The sequence below is a fragment of the Delphinapterus leucas genome, chromosome 4, assembly GCF_059928025.1.
Source record: "Delphinapterus leucas isolate spDelLeu-1000000601 "Yukka" chromosome 4, BTC_Dleu_Yukka2, whole genome shotgun sequence".
Lineage (NCBI taxonomy): Eukaryota > Metazoa > Chordata > Mammalia > Artiodactyla > Monodontidae > Delphinapterus > Delphinapterus leucas.
The window spans coordinates 73,070,139-73,086,781 of NC_143132.1; the positions used below are offsets into that span (position 1 = coordinate 73,070,139).

Consider the following 16,643-nt stretch of genomic DNA (forward strand, 5'->3'; position numbering starts at 1 on the left):
ATTTGCCTGGTATTCTCCTCAAAGTACGTGTCACTAACTCATAAAATCACCGCTGCAGGAGTGGAAGGACCTAAGATCACCCAGTCGGACCCTCTCGTTATAAGTAAGAGCAGACTGGGGCTTAGGGAGGCGAAGTGCTTGCCCAGTTCCCAGGTTAGTGGCTGATCTAGGACTAGCACCCAAGGCCCTGACTCCCTCTCGAAAGCTCCTCTGCAGCATTAGGTCCAGGTGTGCTCCCACCTTGTCCCTGGACAGGCCAGCACAATGGCACAGGTGCTGAATATATGAATGAGGAATTTTAAAGGCACAAAGTGTTTTGAGGCATCACGACTCCTGCCAGGACCTGTTAAGGCAGGTCCACATTATACAGAGAACCCAACCTTAAGCATGGCCACACCCATTTCCCCCCAAATCCCTTCACCATTAGAGGGAGTAGGCACTGGTATAGCTTTCGAGGGGAGCACTTTGGCAAATTTGAATAAATTCTAAAATCTGCACACCTTTCCACCTAGCACTTTCACATCTAGAAATTTTTCCTAAGAATTACTAATGAAAGATAGGTGCAAGACTATTCACTGTGGCTTTGTTTATAATAACGGAAGTAAGAAATACAGTGCACAGATGAATTGCAGTTACTCTGGGGCAAGAGACTGAAATGAAAAGACTTCACTTTTTTACACCACATATTTCTGTATTGTTTGAATCTATTAGGAATATGTACTACTTTCATAATGCAAAATAAGTAAAAATTAAAAGGACAAACTCTGATCTAGAAATATGTTCAGACCATGACAATGCAAATTACTTTACTATTTATACTTGTTCATATTCTTGAATTTTTTACATTGAACAGATACTGTTTTATAGATATTAAACCTAGTAAAAAAAAAAATTCCTTCCCAGGGTTCCTACTGCCTTCAAAATAAAGAAAAATGTCTCATCCACTGAGCAGAGACAGCAAGTTGTCCTGAATACCCATTCTTCCCTTCTTCTATAGCAGTAAAACCCCTGACTTAAAGCAGGGTACATATTGTTTCAGAATACCAATTACATTTCCCAGAATCCCTAGCAGTCAGGTAGGCCATGTGACTAAGCTCTGGCCAATAGAGTGACAGCATGGGTGCTATATGTGCAACTTCTGGATCATGCGTTTAAAGAACAGTAAAAGAAGCACTCACAGTAAGAGAAATACAAATTAAAACTATATCGAGATACATTTCTCACCTAACAGATTGGCAAAAATCAAAAGTTTGAAGTACACTCTGTTGGTGAAAGTATGCAGAAACAGGTATTCTCATACATTACTGGTGGGAATATAAAATTACACAACGCCTATGATAGGAAATTGGGGGATATCTTTTAAAATGATGACTTATTTCATTAACCCTTTGACCTAAGAGTAATCTCATTCCCAGGAATTTACCCTAAAGGTAAACCTCCAAAAAAGATGTGAAAAATACATACTCACAAGGTTATTCATTGTGGCATTATTTGTAATTGCAAGATATTGGAAAACAACCTAAATGCTCATGCGTATATAGGAAACCAGTGCAGTAAACTATGGTCCACCCACACAATGGAGTACTATGATGCTGTTTAAAAAAAGTGAGGAAGATCTCTGTGAATTCACATGGAGTGGTTTCCAAGATATATTGGTAAGTTTCTTAAGTACAAAAGAGTATACACATTTGTGTAAGAAGGGGGAAATGAAAGAATGGAGTGGAGTAGAAAAAAATAGGAGGTGGGAGAGTAACAGTACTTTGAGTTTACCTTTTTATATAATTTTGACTTTAGATACTTGTTAATGTTTTATATCTTCTAAAATTAAATAAATCAAGAAGAATAGGGGGAACAAAATACAAACAAATGAATCAAACTTTTTCAAATTAATAATAATTAATCCAAGTAACTTTAAATACAGTGCTTTGTATACCTTTGGTCAACAGATAAAAAACACTTTAAAGAAATCTTAAGCTCTACTGTGGTGGCCACAGTAGACTTCCTTTCAGGACAACCTGCTGTGGGAGCAGCTTACAGAAGGTCTCCAGCTGCCGCAACTTCAGATCCACTGCGGCATGAATGCCATGGCCATGGCCATATGTACCTGAGTTACTATCAGCCAATGGCCAAGCATGACAAAAGTACAGGGCCATTCCTGCCCAAGGCAGGTCTCCTCTAATAAATAACCTTTGCTGGGGACGTCCCCATCGTCCCAGCCGAGACTCTCAGACTGAACTGCAGTCTGACCTGTGCCTACCTATTCCTCTTTTCACAGACCTGCATTGCAGTCTAAAGGATTGCCCTGACTTTTCCTGCTCTCTGCCCTTTAGCCATTACAGGCATTCCCTAGATCAAGCTCTTTTACATCGAATCCTATTTCGGCACCTGCTTCTTGCAGGATCTGGCCTGACACAACAACTTAGTAGCTTTGCTGTTTGTAATGGTATGAATGTAGCAATTCTGAAGCATTTGTGTATATATTGTAGGATTAACTAAATTAGTAAATATATCGATATAGTTGGGAATCAGCATGCTAACTGCAGGAAAAGAAGAAACAAATATGGAATGAGGGAAGCAGGAAGAATGCTGTTGTGTTGAATTGGAATAGGTCAGTATAACCTCATGAACTGTGTGTGTGTGTGTGATATTTATAGGAAATGTATATAGGAGATAGATATAAATAGATATAGTGTGGGTATATGTATATATATGGGTATGATTATATACACGTCTTCTAGCTTCGTCCGCTGAGGAGATCGAGGAGCAGCAATGTCCCATTAGCAATGAGAACATCTAATGCCCAGATGTTGGTGTCTAAATTCCATTAAAAGGAACCAGGGGGGCTTCCCTGGTGGCGCAGTGGTTGAGAGTCCGCCTGCCGATGCAGGGGACGTGGGTTCGTGCCCTGGTCCGGGAAGATCCCACATGCCGCAGAGAGGCTGGGCCCGTGAGCCATGGCCGCTGAGCCTGCACGTCCAGAGCCTGTGCTCCGCAACGGGAGAGGCCACAACAGTGAGAGGCCCGCGTACCGCAAAAAAAAAAAAAAAAAAAAAGGAACCAGGTAAAAACACATGTCTACACAGAGACATGTATGTGAATGTTCATAGTGGCATTAGTCACAATGGCCAAAAATCCAAACATTTTAATCCAAATATCTATCAACTAGTGAATTTTTAAATGTAGCATATCCATACAATAAAATACCAACCAGTAGTAAAAAGGAATGAACTACTGATACATTCTACAATATGGATGAATCTCAAACACATTATGCTAAGTAAAATAAACCTGGCACATAAGACTACTCATTGTATGATTCCATTTATTTGAATAGTCCAGAAAGGCAAATCTAAAGAGGCAGAAACCAGTGGCTACCTAGAACTAGAGGTAGGTGTGGGTAGTTGTGCAAATGATCAAGAGGGAAATTTTTGAAAGTTGGAAATATTCTAAAAATGGATTGTGGTAAATGTTGCAGAACTTGCTAAATTAGGGGAATTGTCTCCTAATTACTTTTACAGCTTCATGTCCCAATGCTTCCTTTCATGCATCCTAAATTCCACTTTATGAGTCCCAGTGGAGCCTCATACTTCCAAGCCTATGGTTAGGTTACTCCTTCTGTCTGACAGGTCATTCCTCCCAGTCTCCACCTATGACAGCATTATTCATTCTCCATGGCCCAGAACAAATGTCACCCCTTTTGTCATGCCAGAGTCAATCCCTTCCTTCGTGCATTCTCATTAAACATTCTTTGCACAACCCTGAGAACACTCTCCACTCTAATTCTTCCAGCTGTGTCTGTGCATGGCTGTCCCATCACCACTGGACAATGCTCCTTGGGGACAGGGATCAGGTCTTACTCCTCTTCAGCACCTAGCAAAGTGTCAGGAACATCATTAGCATTTGGCAAATGAACAAATGAATGAATGAAGCTATGAAGAACAAGTGACACTGAAGTGAATGGAAAAGATATCAGCTGTTGTAAGCAACAGATGAGCCAGTTGTTGGGAAGGCAATTAAAAAACAACTACAAACACTGGCCCAGGTTCTGGGCAGTACTGATATTAAATATTCAGCTTGAAGTAAGATTCTGGGAAGATGGCAGACTAGGAAACACCAGGAATCTGTCTCCCCACCTAGACAATAAGTGCACTGGCAGAATCTGTCTAATGTAACTATTTTGGAATTCTAGAATCTGTTGAAGGCTTGCAACTTCCAGGAGACTGTATGGATAGTAAACTGCGGTTGATTTTGGCCAATCTAACCACTTCTATTCAACATATTACTGGAAGTTGTAGCCAGAGCAATTAGGCAAGAAAAAGAAATGAAAGATATCCAAACTGGAAAGGAAGAAGTAAAACTATCTGCTCGCAGATGACATGATCTTACATGTAGAAAACCCTAAAGATTCCACAAAAGTAAAACCCTGTTAGAAATAACAAGTGAATTCAGCACAGTAGCAGGATAAAAGTCAACACACAAAAATTAGGCACATTTCTACACACAAGCAATGAACAATCTGAAAAGGAAATGACAAAAACAATTCCATCGACAATAGCATCAAAAAAGAATAAAATACTTAGGAATTAGCTTAACCAAGAAGGCGAAAGACTTGCACAATGAAAACCACAAAACATTTCTGAAAGAAATTAAAGGTGAAAGAAATAAATGGAAACACATCCTGTGTTCATGGATCGGATGACTTAATACTGTTAAAATGTCAATACTACCCAAAACAATCCACAGATTTAATCCAATACCTGTCAAAATCGTAATGATGTTTTTTTAGAGCAAGAGAAACCTATCCTAAAATTCATATGGACTCTCAAGGGACTCCAAATAGCCAAAACAAACTTGAAAAAGAAGAACAAAACTGGAGGACTCAGACTTATTGATTTCAAAACTTACTACAAAGCTACAGTAATCAAAATAGTCTAGTACTGGCATAAAGACAGACCAATGGAATAGAATTGAGAGCCCAGAAATAAACCCTCATATATACGGTCAAATGATTTTTGACAAGTGTACCTTGACCACTCACTGGGGAAAGGACAGTCTTTTCAACAAGTGGTGCTGGGAAAAGTGGATATCCACATGTAAAAGAATGAAGTTGGACCCTTACCTAATACCACACACAAAAATTAACTCAAAATGGATCAAGAACCTACATGTAAGACCAAAACAATAAAACTCTTAGAAGAAACACAGGGCAAAACTTCATGACATTGGATTTGGCAATGATTTCTTGGATATGACACCAAAGGCGCAAGTAACAAAATTAAAAATAGGCAAATTAGACTTCATAAAAATTTTTAAATTTTGTATATCATAGACACTATCCCCAGCGGAAAAAGGCAACCAACAGAGTGGGAGAAAATATTTGCAAATCACATATCTGATAAGGATTTAATATCCAGAATATATAGAGAACTCCTAAAACTCAACAAACAACAATGAAAACATACCATTAAAAAATGGGCAAAGGACTTCAATAGACATTTCTCCAAGGAAGATCTATGAATGGCCAGTAAGCACATGAAAAGGTTCTCAACATCAAAAATTATGAGGGAAATGCAAATCAAAACTACAATCAGGGCTTCCCTGGTGGCGCAGTGGTTGAGAGTCCGCCTGCCGATGCAGGGGACACGGGTTCGTGCCCCAGTCCGGGAAGATCCCACATGCCGCGGAGCGGCTGGGCCCGTGAGCCATGGCCGCTGAGCCTGCGCATCCGGAGCCTGTGCTCCGCAACGGGAGAGGCCACAACAGTGACAGGTCCGCATACCGCAAAAAAAAAGAAAACACACACACACACACACACACACACACACACAAACTACAATGAGATATCACCTCATACCCATTATGATGACTATTATCAGAAAAAAAACCCCAGAAAACAACAAGTATTGGCAAGGATATAGAGAAACTGGAACACTTGTGCACTGTTGGTAGGAATGTAGAATGGTACAATCACTGTAGAAAACAGTGTGGCAGTTCCTCAAACAATTTAAGATAAAATCATCATATGATCCAGTAATTCTACCTGTGGGTATATACCCCAAAGAATCGAAAGCAGGATCTTGAAGAGATATTTGTACACCCATGTTCATAACAGCATTATTCACAATAGCCAAAATGTAGAAGAAGCCCAAATGTCCATTGACAGATGAATGGATAAGCCATATACAGCATACACACACAGTGGAATATTACTCAGCCTTAAAAAGGAAGGAAATTCTGTAATATGCTACAGCATGGATGAACCTTGAGGACATTATGCCAGTCACAAAAAGACAAACACTGCACGAGTCCACTTATATTAGGTACTTAGAGTAGTCAAATTCATAAAGACAGAAATTGTAATGGTAGCTGCCAAGGACTGGAGGGGAGGGGAGAATGGGCAGTTATTGTTTATATTAGGTATAGACTTTCAGTTTTGCAAGATGAAAAGTGTTGTGGGGATGGATGGAGGTGATGGTTGTACAACAATGTGAATATATTTAACACCGCTGAGCAGTACGCTTAAAAGTGGTTAAGATGGTAAATTTTATTTTGTATGTATTTGATTACAATTTTAAAACCCTACCAAACAATGACTATGTATAAAAGGACAATGATGGGTTTCCCTGGTGGCGCAATGGTTGAGAGTCCGCCTGCCGATGCAGGGGACGTGGGTTCGTGCCCCGGTCTGGGAAGATCCCACATGCCGCAGAGCGGCTGGGCCCGTGAGCCACGGCCACTGAGCCTGCGTGTCCGGAGCCTGTGCTCCGCAAGGGGAGAGGCCACAACAGTGAGAGGCCCACGTACCGCAAAAAAACAAACAAACAAAAAAAAAAAGGACAATGATTATGAAGACGCCCCATCTCTTACCTTCATCAAGTAGCCAGCAAATACAAGGAAGCCTTTTGAATGCCGATGCTTGGCCAAGGAGAACCCAAATCCAGAGTCACAGCCTGTGACCAAGACAGCTTTGCTGGCAACCTGTTTTAAAAGGTCAGACCCCACATTAGGAACCCAGGATCCTGAGGGCTGAATGACCAGGCCTCCTCTGGGCAGTAAAAATTAGGGCTTCCTGAGTGGGCCAGGCCTGGCCCTCCCCACTTGTCTCTTGCTGTTGGGAGAAGCACCCTGGTATAGTAGAAATGCTTGGACTCAGAATCAAGAGACCAGGTTCTAACCCAGACTCTACCACCGACTAGCAATATTGCTTGGGGAAGTTACCTCCTCTTTCTGGACCTCAGTTTCCTCATCTACAATCACCATCATCACCATCACCATCATCACTGTCATCTTCATCGTCAAGTACTGAGTACCTACCATGGGCAAGGCACTGTGCATGCATTATTTTAATTCTCACAGTAACTCCATACAATAAGTATGATTACTATATCACGTTACAAGTGAGGAAATAGACATTTTAAAATGCCCAACATAATTAGCGATAGATCTGGAACTGAAAGAAGGACTGAGAGATTTCGGAGTCTAAACTCTTAACCCCTAACTTCATTTGATGGGGCAGGGGTTGTTCAGCGAGTGAGAGAGTGGCTCTGAGTGCCCTCGAAGCACAGAAGCCCTTACTCTGAGGGTGGGTCAGGGCGTGGGAGCCCAGGGAGAAGGGCTCTGACCAGCTGGCTGGCTCCCAGGTAGCCGGGCTGCCACTCACTGGGTTCACCGAAGCAGCGTGTAAGTCCGACGGTCAACAGGGACAAAGGAGGCAGAGTGAAACAGCAGCGAGCCTCTGCAAGAGGAAAGAAAGCCATGAGCAGAGGCTGTGGTCACACCAGACCTTGTTCTGGGGTGGAAGCAACTCAACAGGCCCTCAGGCACCAGTACCCACCCTGCTCACTACTCCTACCCCAAACCCCTGAGGACCACCTGCTGGTACCACTTAGGAGGAGGGCCTGTTTCCTACAGGTTACTAGTCTGGGACAAAGTGGGCCAGCAGTTGCAGTGGACATTTTTGCCACTGTGTAGGAAGAGCCTTCCAGCGATAGACCTCTGTTAACAAAGCCTTCTGTAAATGCAACGTCTTAACCCTTAGGTTTTATATGGCTCCCTGATAGTTTTTTTATTTTGAAATAATTCTAGATTCACATGAAGTTAAGAATACAGAGAGATGCCCTGTACCTTTTACCCTATTTCCCCTAATGGTAACATCTTGCAAAACTCTAGTACAATATCCCAACCAGGATATTGACATATGCAGTGAAAATACAGAAGAGTTCCACCACCACAAGGATCCTTTGTGTTATCCTTTTATAGCCACACCCACTCCCACATCCTCTTTAACCACTAATCTGTTCTCCACCTCTATAATTCTGTCATTTCAAGAATGGAGTCATAGAACATTAACCTTTTGGAATTGGCTTTTTTCACGCAACATAATTCCCTAGAGATTCATCTGATTGTCTATTGTTGCATGTATCAATAATTTGTTCCTTTTTATTGCTAAATTGTATTCTATGGTATCCTGTACCACAGTTCGTTTAACCATTCAACTATTGAAGGCCATCTGGGTTGCTTCCAATTTAGGGCTATTACAAATAAAGCGGCCAGGAACGTTCCTGTACAGGTTTTGTGTGAACCTGTTTTTCTCTTGGGGAAATGCCCAAAAGAGCAATTGCTGGGTCACATGGTAGTTGCATGTTCAGTTTTTAAAGAAACTTTTAAACTGTTTTCCAGAGTGGCTATAGCATTCTACATTCCCAGCAGTGATCCAGTTTCCCCATATCCTTGCCAACATTTGGTGGTATCACTATTTTTTATTTTAACCATGCTGGTAACTGTGTAAAGATATCCACTGTGGTCTTAATTTGCATTTCTCTAATGGCTAATGATGTTGAAAATCTTTCCATGTGCTTATTTGCCATCAGTATATCCCCTTTGATTAAAATGTCTCTTTATGTCTTTTGTGCATATTCTATTGTAATTGGAGTGTTTGTTCTTTCACTATTGTTTTGACAGTTCTTTATATGTTCTAGAGGCTAGTCCTTTGTTGCATATGTGGTATGCAAATATTTTCTCCTAGTCTATAACTTGTCTTTTCATCCTCTTAACAGGATCTTTACGTAGAGAAACAGTGTTTCATTTTGATGAAGTCTGATTATTCAATTTTTCCTTTTATGGATCAATCATATTTTGGTGTCAAGTTTCAGAACTCTTTGCCTATGCCCCAACCCAAAGATTTTCTCCTGTTTTTTTCTAAAAGATTTAGTCTTGGTTTTTTTTTTTTCTTCTGTTTTTTCATTTTTTGGCCATACCGCGAGGCATGTGGGATCTCAGTTCCCCAACCGAGGATCGAACCCGTGTCCCTTGCATTGGAAGGTCGGAGTCTTAACCACTGGACCTCCAGGGAAGTCCCTAGTCTTGTGTTTTATAATTTAAGTCCATGATCCATCATGAGTTAACTTTTGTATAAAATGTGAGATAAGTCAAAGTTGGTTGTTTTTGTTTTTGCCTATGAATATCCATGCTCCAGCACCATTTTTTGAAAATGTTATCTTTCCTCCATTGAATTGCTTTTGCACCTTTGTCAAATATTGGTTGGGCATATCCATGTGGTTTTATTTCTGGATTCTGTTTCATTGAGCTATGCGCTCCCACCTTATTTTTCTTTTTCAAAATTGTTTTTGCTATTCTATTTCCTTTGCCTTTTCATATAAATTTTAGAACAATCTTGACTTTTTCTATAAAAATCTGACTGGGATTTTGATAGAAATTGTGCTAAACTTGTATATCAATTTAGGGAAAGTCAACATCTTTACTTTTTTGAGTCTTTCAATCCCTGACATAGTGTGGGTCTCCATTTATTTAGATCTTTGATTTCTTTCATCAGTATTGTATCATTTCCAATGTACAAATCCTGTATAATTTGTTGTATTTATACCTAAGTAACTCATTCTTTTGAGCAGTTGTAAATGGTATTATTTTAGATTTTGATATCCACAAGTTCATTGCTAGGATATAGAAATACACTGACTTGTGCATGTTATCTTGTATTCTGTGTCCTGCTGAACTCACTTATTAGTTCTAGGAGTGCTCTGTGGACTCCTTGGGATTTTCTATGTAGTCAATCATGTAATCTGCAAATAGGGATAGTTTTATTTCTTCTTTTACAACCTGTATGACTTTTATTTCCTTTTCTTGCTTTATTGCACTATGGTGAGTCAGTGGTGACAGTGGACATTCTTGCCCTGCTCCCATCTTAGGGAGAAGGCATTCAGTCTTTCACCAGGAAATATGTTAGCTGCATGGTTTTCATAGATGCTGTTTATCAAGTTTAGGAAGTTTCCATCTATGCCTATTTTTCTGAGAGTGTTTATCACTAATGAGTGTTAAATTTTGCTTTTTCTGCAATAATAGATTCATGTGATTTTTCTTCTTTGGCTTTCAGTTTGGTGGATTACATTAACTGATTTTTAGCAATGACCCATCTTTGCAGCCCTGGAACAAATTCACTTTTTCATGGCTTACAACTCTTTTCATATATTGCTGAATTCTACTGGCTAATATTTTAAGAATTTTGGCACCTATATTCATGAGGGCTATTGGTCTGCAGTCCTCTGTTTTGTATGGTCTTTGTCTGGTTTTGGAATCAGCTAATACTAGCTTCATAAAGTAAATTGGAAGGAGTTACTGCTGGGTACGGATGGGAGTTCCGGCTTCCCACTGGGTCTTCACCAATACCTCCCTGGCTGTGAGGGGTCGGAGTGCCTCACTACTGCTCTCCACTGTATGGGGGTGTGTGGTCTCATTATTGCTGAGAGGTGGAGGAAGTCCTAGCTCTCCGTCTCTACTAGGTGTTCTCTGACAATCCTCCACCCCATTCCACCCCACCCCAAGCAGGCAGGGTTCCTTATTACTACTGGGTGAGAATGTAAGTCCTGGCCCCTACTCAGCTTTCTCTGACACTACCCCTGGTGGGGGCATTGGTCACAAGTAAGCAGAGTGGTATGGTCACTACACCCAAAACTAGTTAAATGACTTTATGTAAAATCAATCACTGTTTTACCATAACCCCAGGATTTGCTGTACAAAAAGAACAAGGTGTCCCTGGCAGAACTGTCCTTGTTCCCTGCCATCCTTTTGCACTATTTGATATTTTAAAAAGTAACAAAAAGGTCACAGCAAGAAAAAAAATTATTTCAAACTGATTTGTTGCCAGATTTTCTCTAACCCACCTCCCCATATTCAAATATATCCACTCAAACTTGACTATCTCTGGGTGTATTATACCAGGCGCTACTGCTCATACCCAGCTATCAATGGCATATTTCTACTTCTCCAGAGAGCACAAGGCTCCATCCCTCCACACCCAATCCCCAAGAGGCAGAACCCTGATAAGGTGAGGGCCAAGAACACTGCTGGGGAGCTCCAGCTGACACAGGAGTGCCCTCCTGGACACCACTTGGTTTCTCAGCCTTTCCCTTTGGCCACTGCTGGGACTGCCTCATCCTGCTCTTATTTCTTCTCTCACTTTGCAGCTCCTGCAGATGCTACGGGATCCCTGGCTTGGGGCTACTTCTCAGTTCAGAGGGCCCTTGGGGCTAGGAAGGCCTTAGCACCTCAATTCTTTAACTTTAGTTAACAAGCACCTGGGAAGCTTGTTAAAATGCAGGCTCCCAAGTCCCTGATTGACATTCTGATTCAGTAGGATGGGGTGGCCCCTGGAAATCTGCATGTTAAACCAACACCTGATTCCAGTACAGGCAGTACTGGGAAAGGCCTGGTTGATGTAGGTCCAGAGCAGCTGTTCTTGGGTTCTCCTCCCTGATTGTTTACTAGAATCACTTGGTAAAACGATCATGATTATGTGCTTACGTTATTAAAAAGAGATCTTACCATTTAGCAATAGATACCTAAACACCAACATCATGTCCAGGATTTGCTTTGAAACAATCCAGTAGAGGGAGGGGGAGGAAAGTGGGTGGGAACACAGATGAAACAAGACTGGTCATGAGCTGATAACTGTTGAAGCCCAGGTACACCAGGGATCAATTTACTACTTTCTACTTTTGTATGCGATTGAAATTCTTCCCAAATAGTTGAAGAAGAATTAAGGAACCAAGGAAGCTTTTTAAACTATTCCCATGGTTGGCCTCACCCCTAATGAATGAAATCCGAGTCCCCAGGGGTGGGGCACGGGGATTTTTTTTCCCCACTGCGCTCTAGGTGATTCTAACTTGCAACCAGAGTTTGTAACTGCTGCCTTAGGAAAAGAGAAAAAGGACTTTTTCCCCATGGGGTTTCCTTTTCAAGCCACTTGACTGCCAAGTCCTAATACCTCTGGGGACAAAATCAGCTCTAGACCACAGCCCAGCCAAGGCAGACACTACTGTTTGCTGCTAATATCTATTCTTCTCATCTGTCTCAATACCAAAATGTTGTCTGGGGTACCAATGTGCCCAATTCTTTCCAGACTATCGCCTACCCAGCAATCATGTGACCTACCCCTGGTCCATAAGGTGCGAACAGAAGTCTGCAATGATTGCCGGGAGAGTTTTGCTCTCCTGATGCGGGGGCAGCTCCTCCCTCCTTCCATGTTGCTTTGCTTCTTCCTGCCTGGACTGAGGCTGGAGGTGGAGGAACATCGCGGCAGCCGAGGTGAGGGCCACCATCAGGATGACAGAGCAGAAGGAGACAAGAAGCCTGGGTCCACTGATACCTCTCCAGCCCTGGCCTTCTGGAAGTCTTTGCCCTTCTAATTGCGATGCAGTCCTGATACATTGGCTTATCAAGGCTAAGAATGCCCCTGAGGGGTTAAGTCCGAATCCCATAATATAAAATAGTGAGCATTGCCCTGGAGGGTCACCTCTCCCCAGGAGGGTCTTGTGGTGGCAGCAAACGGCTGGTCACACAAACCACTTACTCTAATAGCTAGGCCAGTCTCACAGGTGGTACAAGTTAAACTCAGGGTAGTCAGTAAACTTGCTGAGGGGTGAATCCCAAAGAGGTGGCCTCCAGATTCAGAGGACGAGAGCTTGCTGATTTCCATCCTAACCTAGAAGAGCAATCAGATGGGGTGGAGAGGTTGCAATCCAGCATTTCCCCACAGGCCTGTGGAAGAACCAGCTGGTCGCCGGAGCACTGGCATCCAGGAACTCACCAGGCCACATTCGAGACACCACCCTGTGCTGGCCAAGGCATTAATGCTGGCTTTTCTTCCCTCCTTCCAGTCTATGTCTCTATCCGTTTTGTTCCTTCCGTCACAAATCAGCAACAATAACCAGTTACCCAGCTTTCTGCTGAGAGGAGTCAGGAGTCAGCTTGACAGCCTGAATCTAACAAGATGGGTTTAGGAAGGACAAATGTGGATGACGCAAGGGCAGCGGGGGAGGAAGGAGGTCTCACACAGCAGCACCTGTGAAAAAAAATTAGTCTGATCAACTACGAATCACAAGTGATGTGGCCGCCACAAGAAGCTATGTGAGCCTAGGCTGGACAGGAATAGGGAGGCAAGGGCCACTCTCCATTCTGCCCAGGTCAGGCTGCCCTGGAGTATTACACGCCATGCCTGGGCAGGCAGAGCTGAGCACTGGGGCTGAGCCAACTGGTGTGTGTAACCAGAATCCGGGAAGTAGTGTCCTGGGCGGAGCCAGAGCCTTGAGAAATCCAAAATCTGAGGGCTGTATAGAGCCAGGAAGCAGAGCAGGTTGTCAGGGCAGGGACCGCATCCGGCCATTTCTGGGGAGGTTTCATCTGGACAGGTGCTGTGTACCGGGTGACTGCTGCTCTGAGCCATGTAGGGGAGGGGAGGGGAGGGGGGTGTTCTGTTTGGGGCACCACATCTCAAGAAAGAGCTCAGGCCAAATGGGCATCATACAGGTGGGAAACCTGGATGCCGAGTGGGAAAACCATGGGAGATGAGCAATGAAAAAACATGCAGATGCAATAAGAGAAGTCAGGGGTATTAGGATGGCACAGTATCCCCAGGGATAAGAGATTAACTTGTTCAGTATGAATACAGAAGGCAGACCCAAGAACAGGGGGTGGCATTTACAGAGGAAAGATTTGTGCCCAGTATGAAGAAGGACTTTATAATAGCACTGTCCAAAGACAGGTCTGCTGTGAAAGGTACTGACTACCTCATGGCTGGAGATATTCAAATAGAGGCTGTAAGGTCACTTGTTAAGGATGGGATCAAAGGATCACCCACAGGTGGGGACTGGAGCATGAGGCCCCTTCCAACTGAGATTCAAGCAAAATGATCGGGCCACCCAAAGACCTCCTGTCTGATCCAGGCACAGTGATCACCCACCATTCCTTCCACCTCACACATCTGGGTCTCCCTCCCTGACCTCTGCCGACAACTTTTCCTGGAGGACAGCTAATGCACTCTGACTCAGCTCTGCCCCTGACCACCCTGTGCCCAACCCCTGAGCCTAACCAGGTGATTTCTACAATCCTTCCAGAAGACTCAGAGTCTTCTGGGATAGCCTTTCTTTCCCTTCAAATGAGCCAGAAGCTTGACTAATGCCTTACTTCCCTTTAATTTTTTAAAATAATAAAGCATTGAATATTTCATGTGATTTATTGAATACTGTACTAAAGTGAAAAAAAGAATGTTTGTATGGGTACAGAATGGTTGTATCACTCCCTTTAATTTGAGGATAAAATCTTTGTAAAAGTATTTAAACTTCCTTTGGGATTATTTTCTCCTCCATAAAAAAAATCTCCAGAAATCTCTGAAAGCCATTTTTGAGACAGATTTTATCATTTCTGTGAGTCATTCTCTGAAAAAAATTACAGCAAATCTTCTTTCAAAAGCCCTTTAACAGAATCAAGCTCCATTCCCTCTTTGATGGGATATCAACTCTTCTTATATGATGTCCTCCAGCAGTTGAAGCCTCACCTCCAACCAAGCTTCTGTATCCTATGGAAATGCTTTTAAGCAAAGGCTGCTAAAAACCTCAATGCATGTTCTTCTAGATATATTTATTGGCACAGAAAATAACCATCAATTTTCTAGCTGCTGGGTCTTTGAATTTAACCTGCCACTTGATTTCACTCCTCTCAAATATAAAAGAAAGGGCATTATGTTTTCCCTTGCTCTAGCTGCAAAAGAAGAAAATGAGGTAGCAGAGCACACTAAATTCCCTTGGAAAAGGCAATTTCCAGAAGCTCTCAAAGAAGAAGAGCTGCTTGTTTACTTTGTACTTAATGCTTTCTCTAAATCACCCAGTTCAGTGAAGTCTCACGACATTTTAGTTAACTATAATTTCATGTGCGAGATTTTAAAAGAGCCATTAACCAGGTGATTAAAGTAATGAGATCTGTGCCTCCTGATGTGAGGCACTAAGCAGGGCACCACCTCACCTGAGTGGGTTTCTTCCAAACACACAAACCTGAATCTAAACATGAGGACATCCCACAGCCCACACTGAGAGACATTCTTCCAAGGTGTTAAGGTCATGAACAACAGGACTGAGGAACTGCCCCTGACAGGAAGACAGTAAGGAGACATGACAACTAAATGTACTGGGAACCCTGGTTTGGATCCTGAACCAGGAAAATGTCCATTCGTGGGCCATCTGGTGAAACTTGAATCAAGTCTGCAGATTAGTTAATAGTATTATATCAGTGGTAATTTCCTGGTTTGGATAACTGCACTATGGTTTTGTAAGATGTTAACACTTGGGGAAGTTAGGCGAAGGGGTTATGGGAAACTTTTGTACTATTTTTACAACTTTTGTATAAGTGTAGAGTTACTTCAAAATAAAAAGTTTAAAACAAAAATCTGATGAAAGATATTCTTCGGTGCCTTGTGTGACATGGGAAGGTCTCTGTCTTCCGACAACACCTCTGAGTGTCCTTTGCTGGTGGACAGCGGGTATTGAGGGACACCTTTGAGAGTCAAGCCTTATTATGTGTGAAGAGCTCTGCTTTGCCCAGAAAGTGTAACCCTCAAGGTCACCTCCACCCTTCATTTTCTTACCTTGCTCCAGTTACTCTATCAGAGAAATTCAGGGTTTTCATCGGGAGCTGTGACAGGGGTCTGGAGAAGCGGGCAGTCAGCACAGTGGCCACGAGAGGCAGAATGGCCAGGCTCCTCCGGGTGGGTTCTGAAACACAAAATGCGTCCTCAGCATTGTGTTGCTGCCTTCAGGAGTTTAGGCAGAAGGGGCCATTTTCCTTCCAGGTTGTGAAAGTTAAAGTGGGCTCTGTTTGACCCAGGTTCAGTCAAGGCACCAGGCAGTCCCCGCCTGCCACCCTCCTCTCAAGCTACAGCCTCATGTGATGAAAAGAGTCAGGAGGCTGGGACATCTAGAAACCTGGGTTCTGGTTCCAGCTGTGCCACCAACTCATAGGGTAACCCTGGGTGAGTCATCACGCTTTTGTAGCAATGAGGAGGGTGTAGCACCAGTGACCAGTGACCCTCAAACTAGGCTGTGCAGCAACCACTGGGGCGCCCAGGGTCCCAGCCCCTCAGGGATTCCAGCTCCATGAGTCCCATTCTCAGTGTTCCCCATATCCAGCAAAACATCCATCTCAATTTGCCCACATGCCTCCAGGCAGCTTTTTCAGCCCTGGGCCAGGTATCTTTTGATTCAGCTCTCCACCTTTCTCCACCCCACCATGCACAGGGTCCAGCTCTGGGGCTGAATTCATCAGTAACTCATCATGGCATGGAGACTGAAGCTACAAAA

At 42.9% G+C, this 16,643-nt stretch overlaps 1 protein-coding gene across 1 annotated transcript in view; it reads right to left on the bottom strand.

The window, feature by feature from the left end:
- Positions 1-16,643, bottom strand: part of BDH1 (3-hydroxybutyrate dehydrogenase 1) — a 35,948-nt gene that overhangs the window by 12,889 nt on the left and 6,416 nt on the right. The window contains 4 exon segments of the mRNA XM_089909904.1: positions 6,854-6,978; positions 7,661-7,678; positions 7,681-7,735; positions 15,932-16,058. Of these exon segments, the coding sequence (XP_089766030.1) occupies positions 6,854-6,978; positions 7,661-7,678; positions 7,681-7,735; positions 15,932-16,058 (325 nt within the window).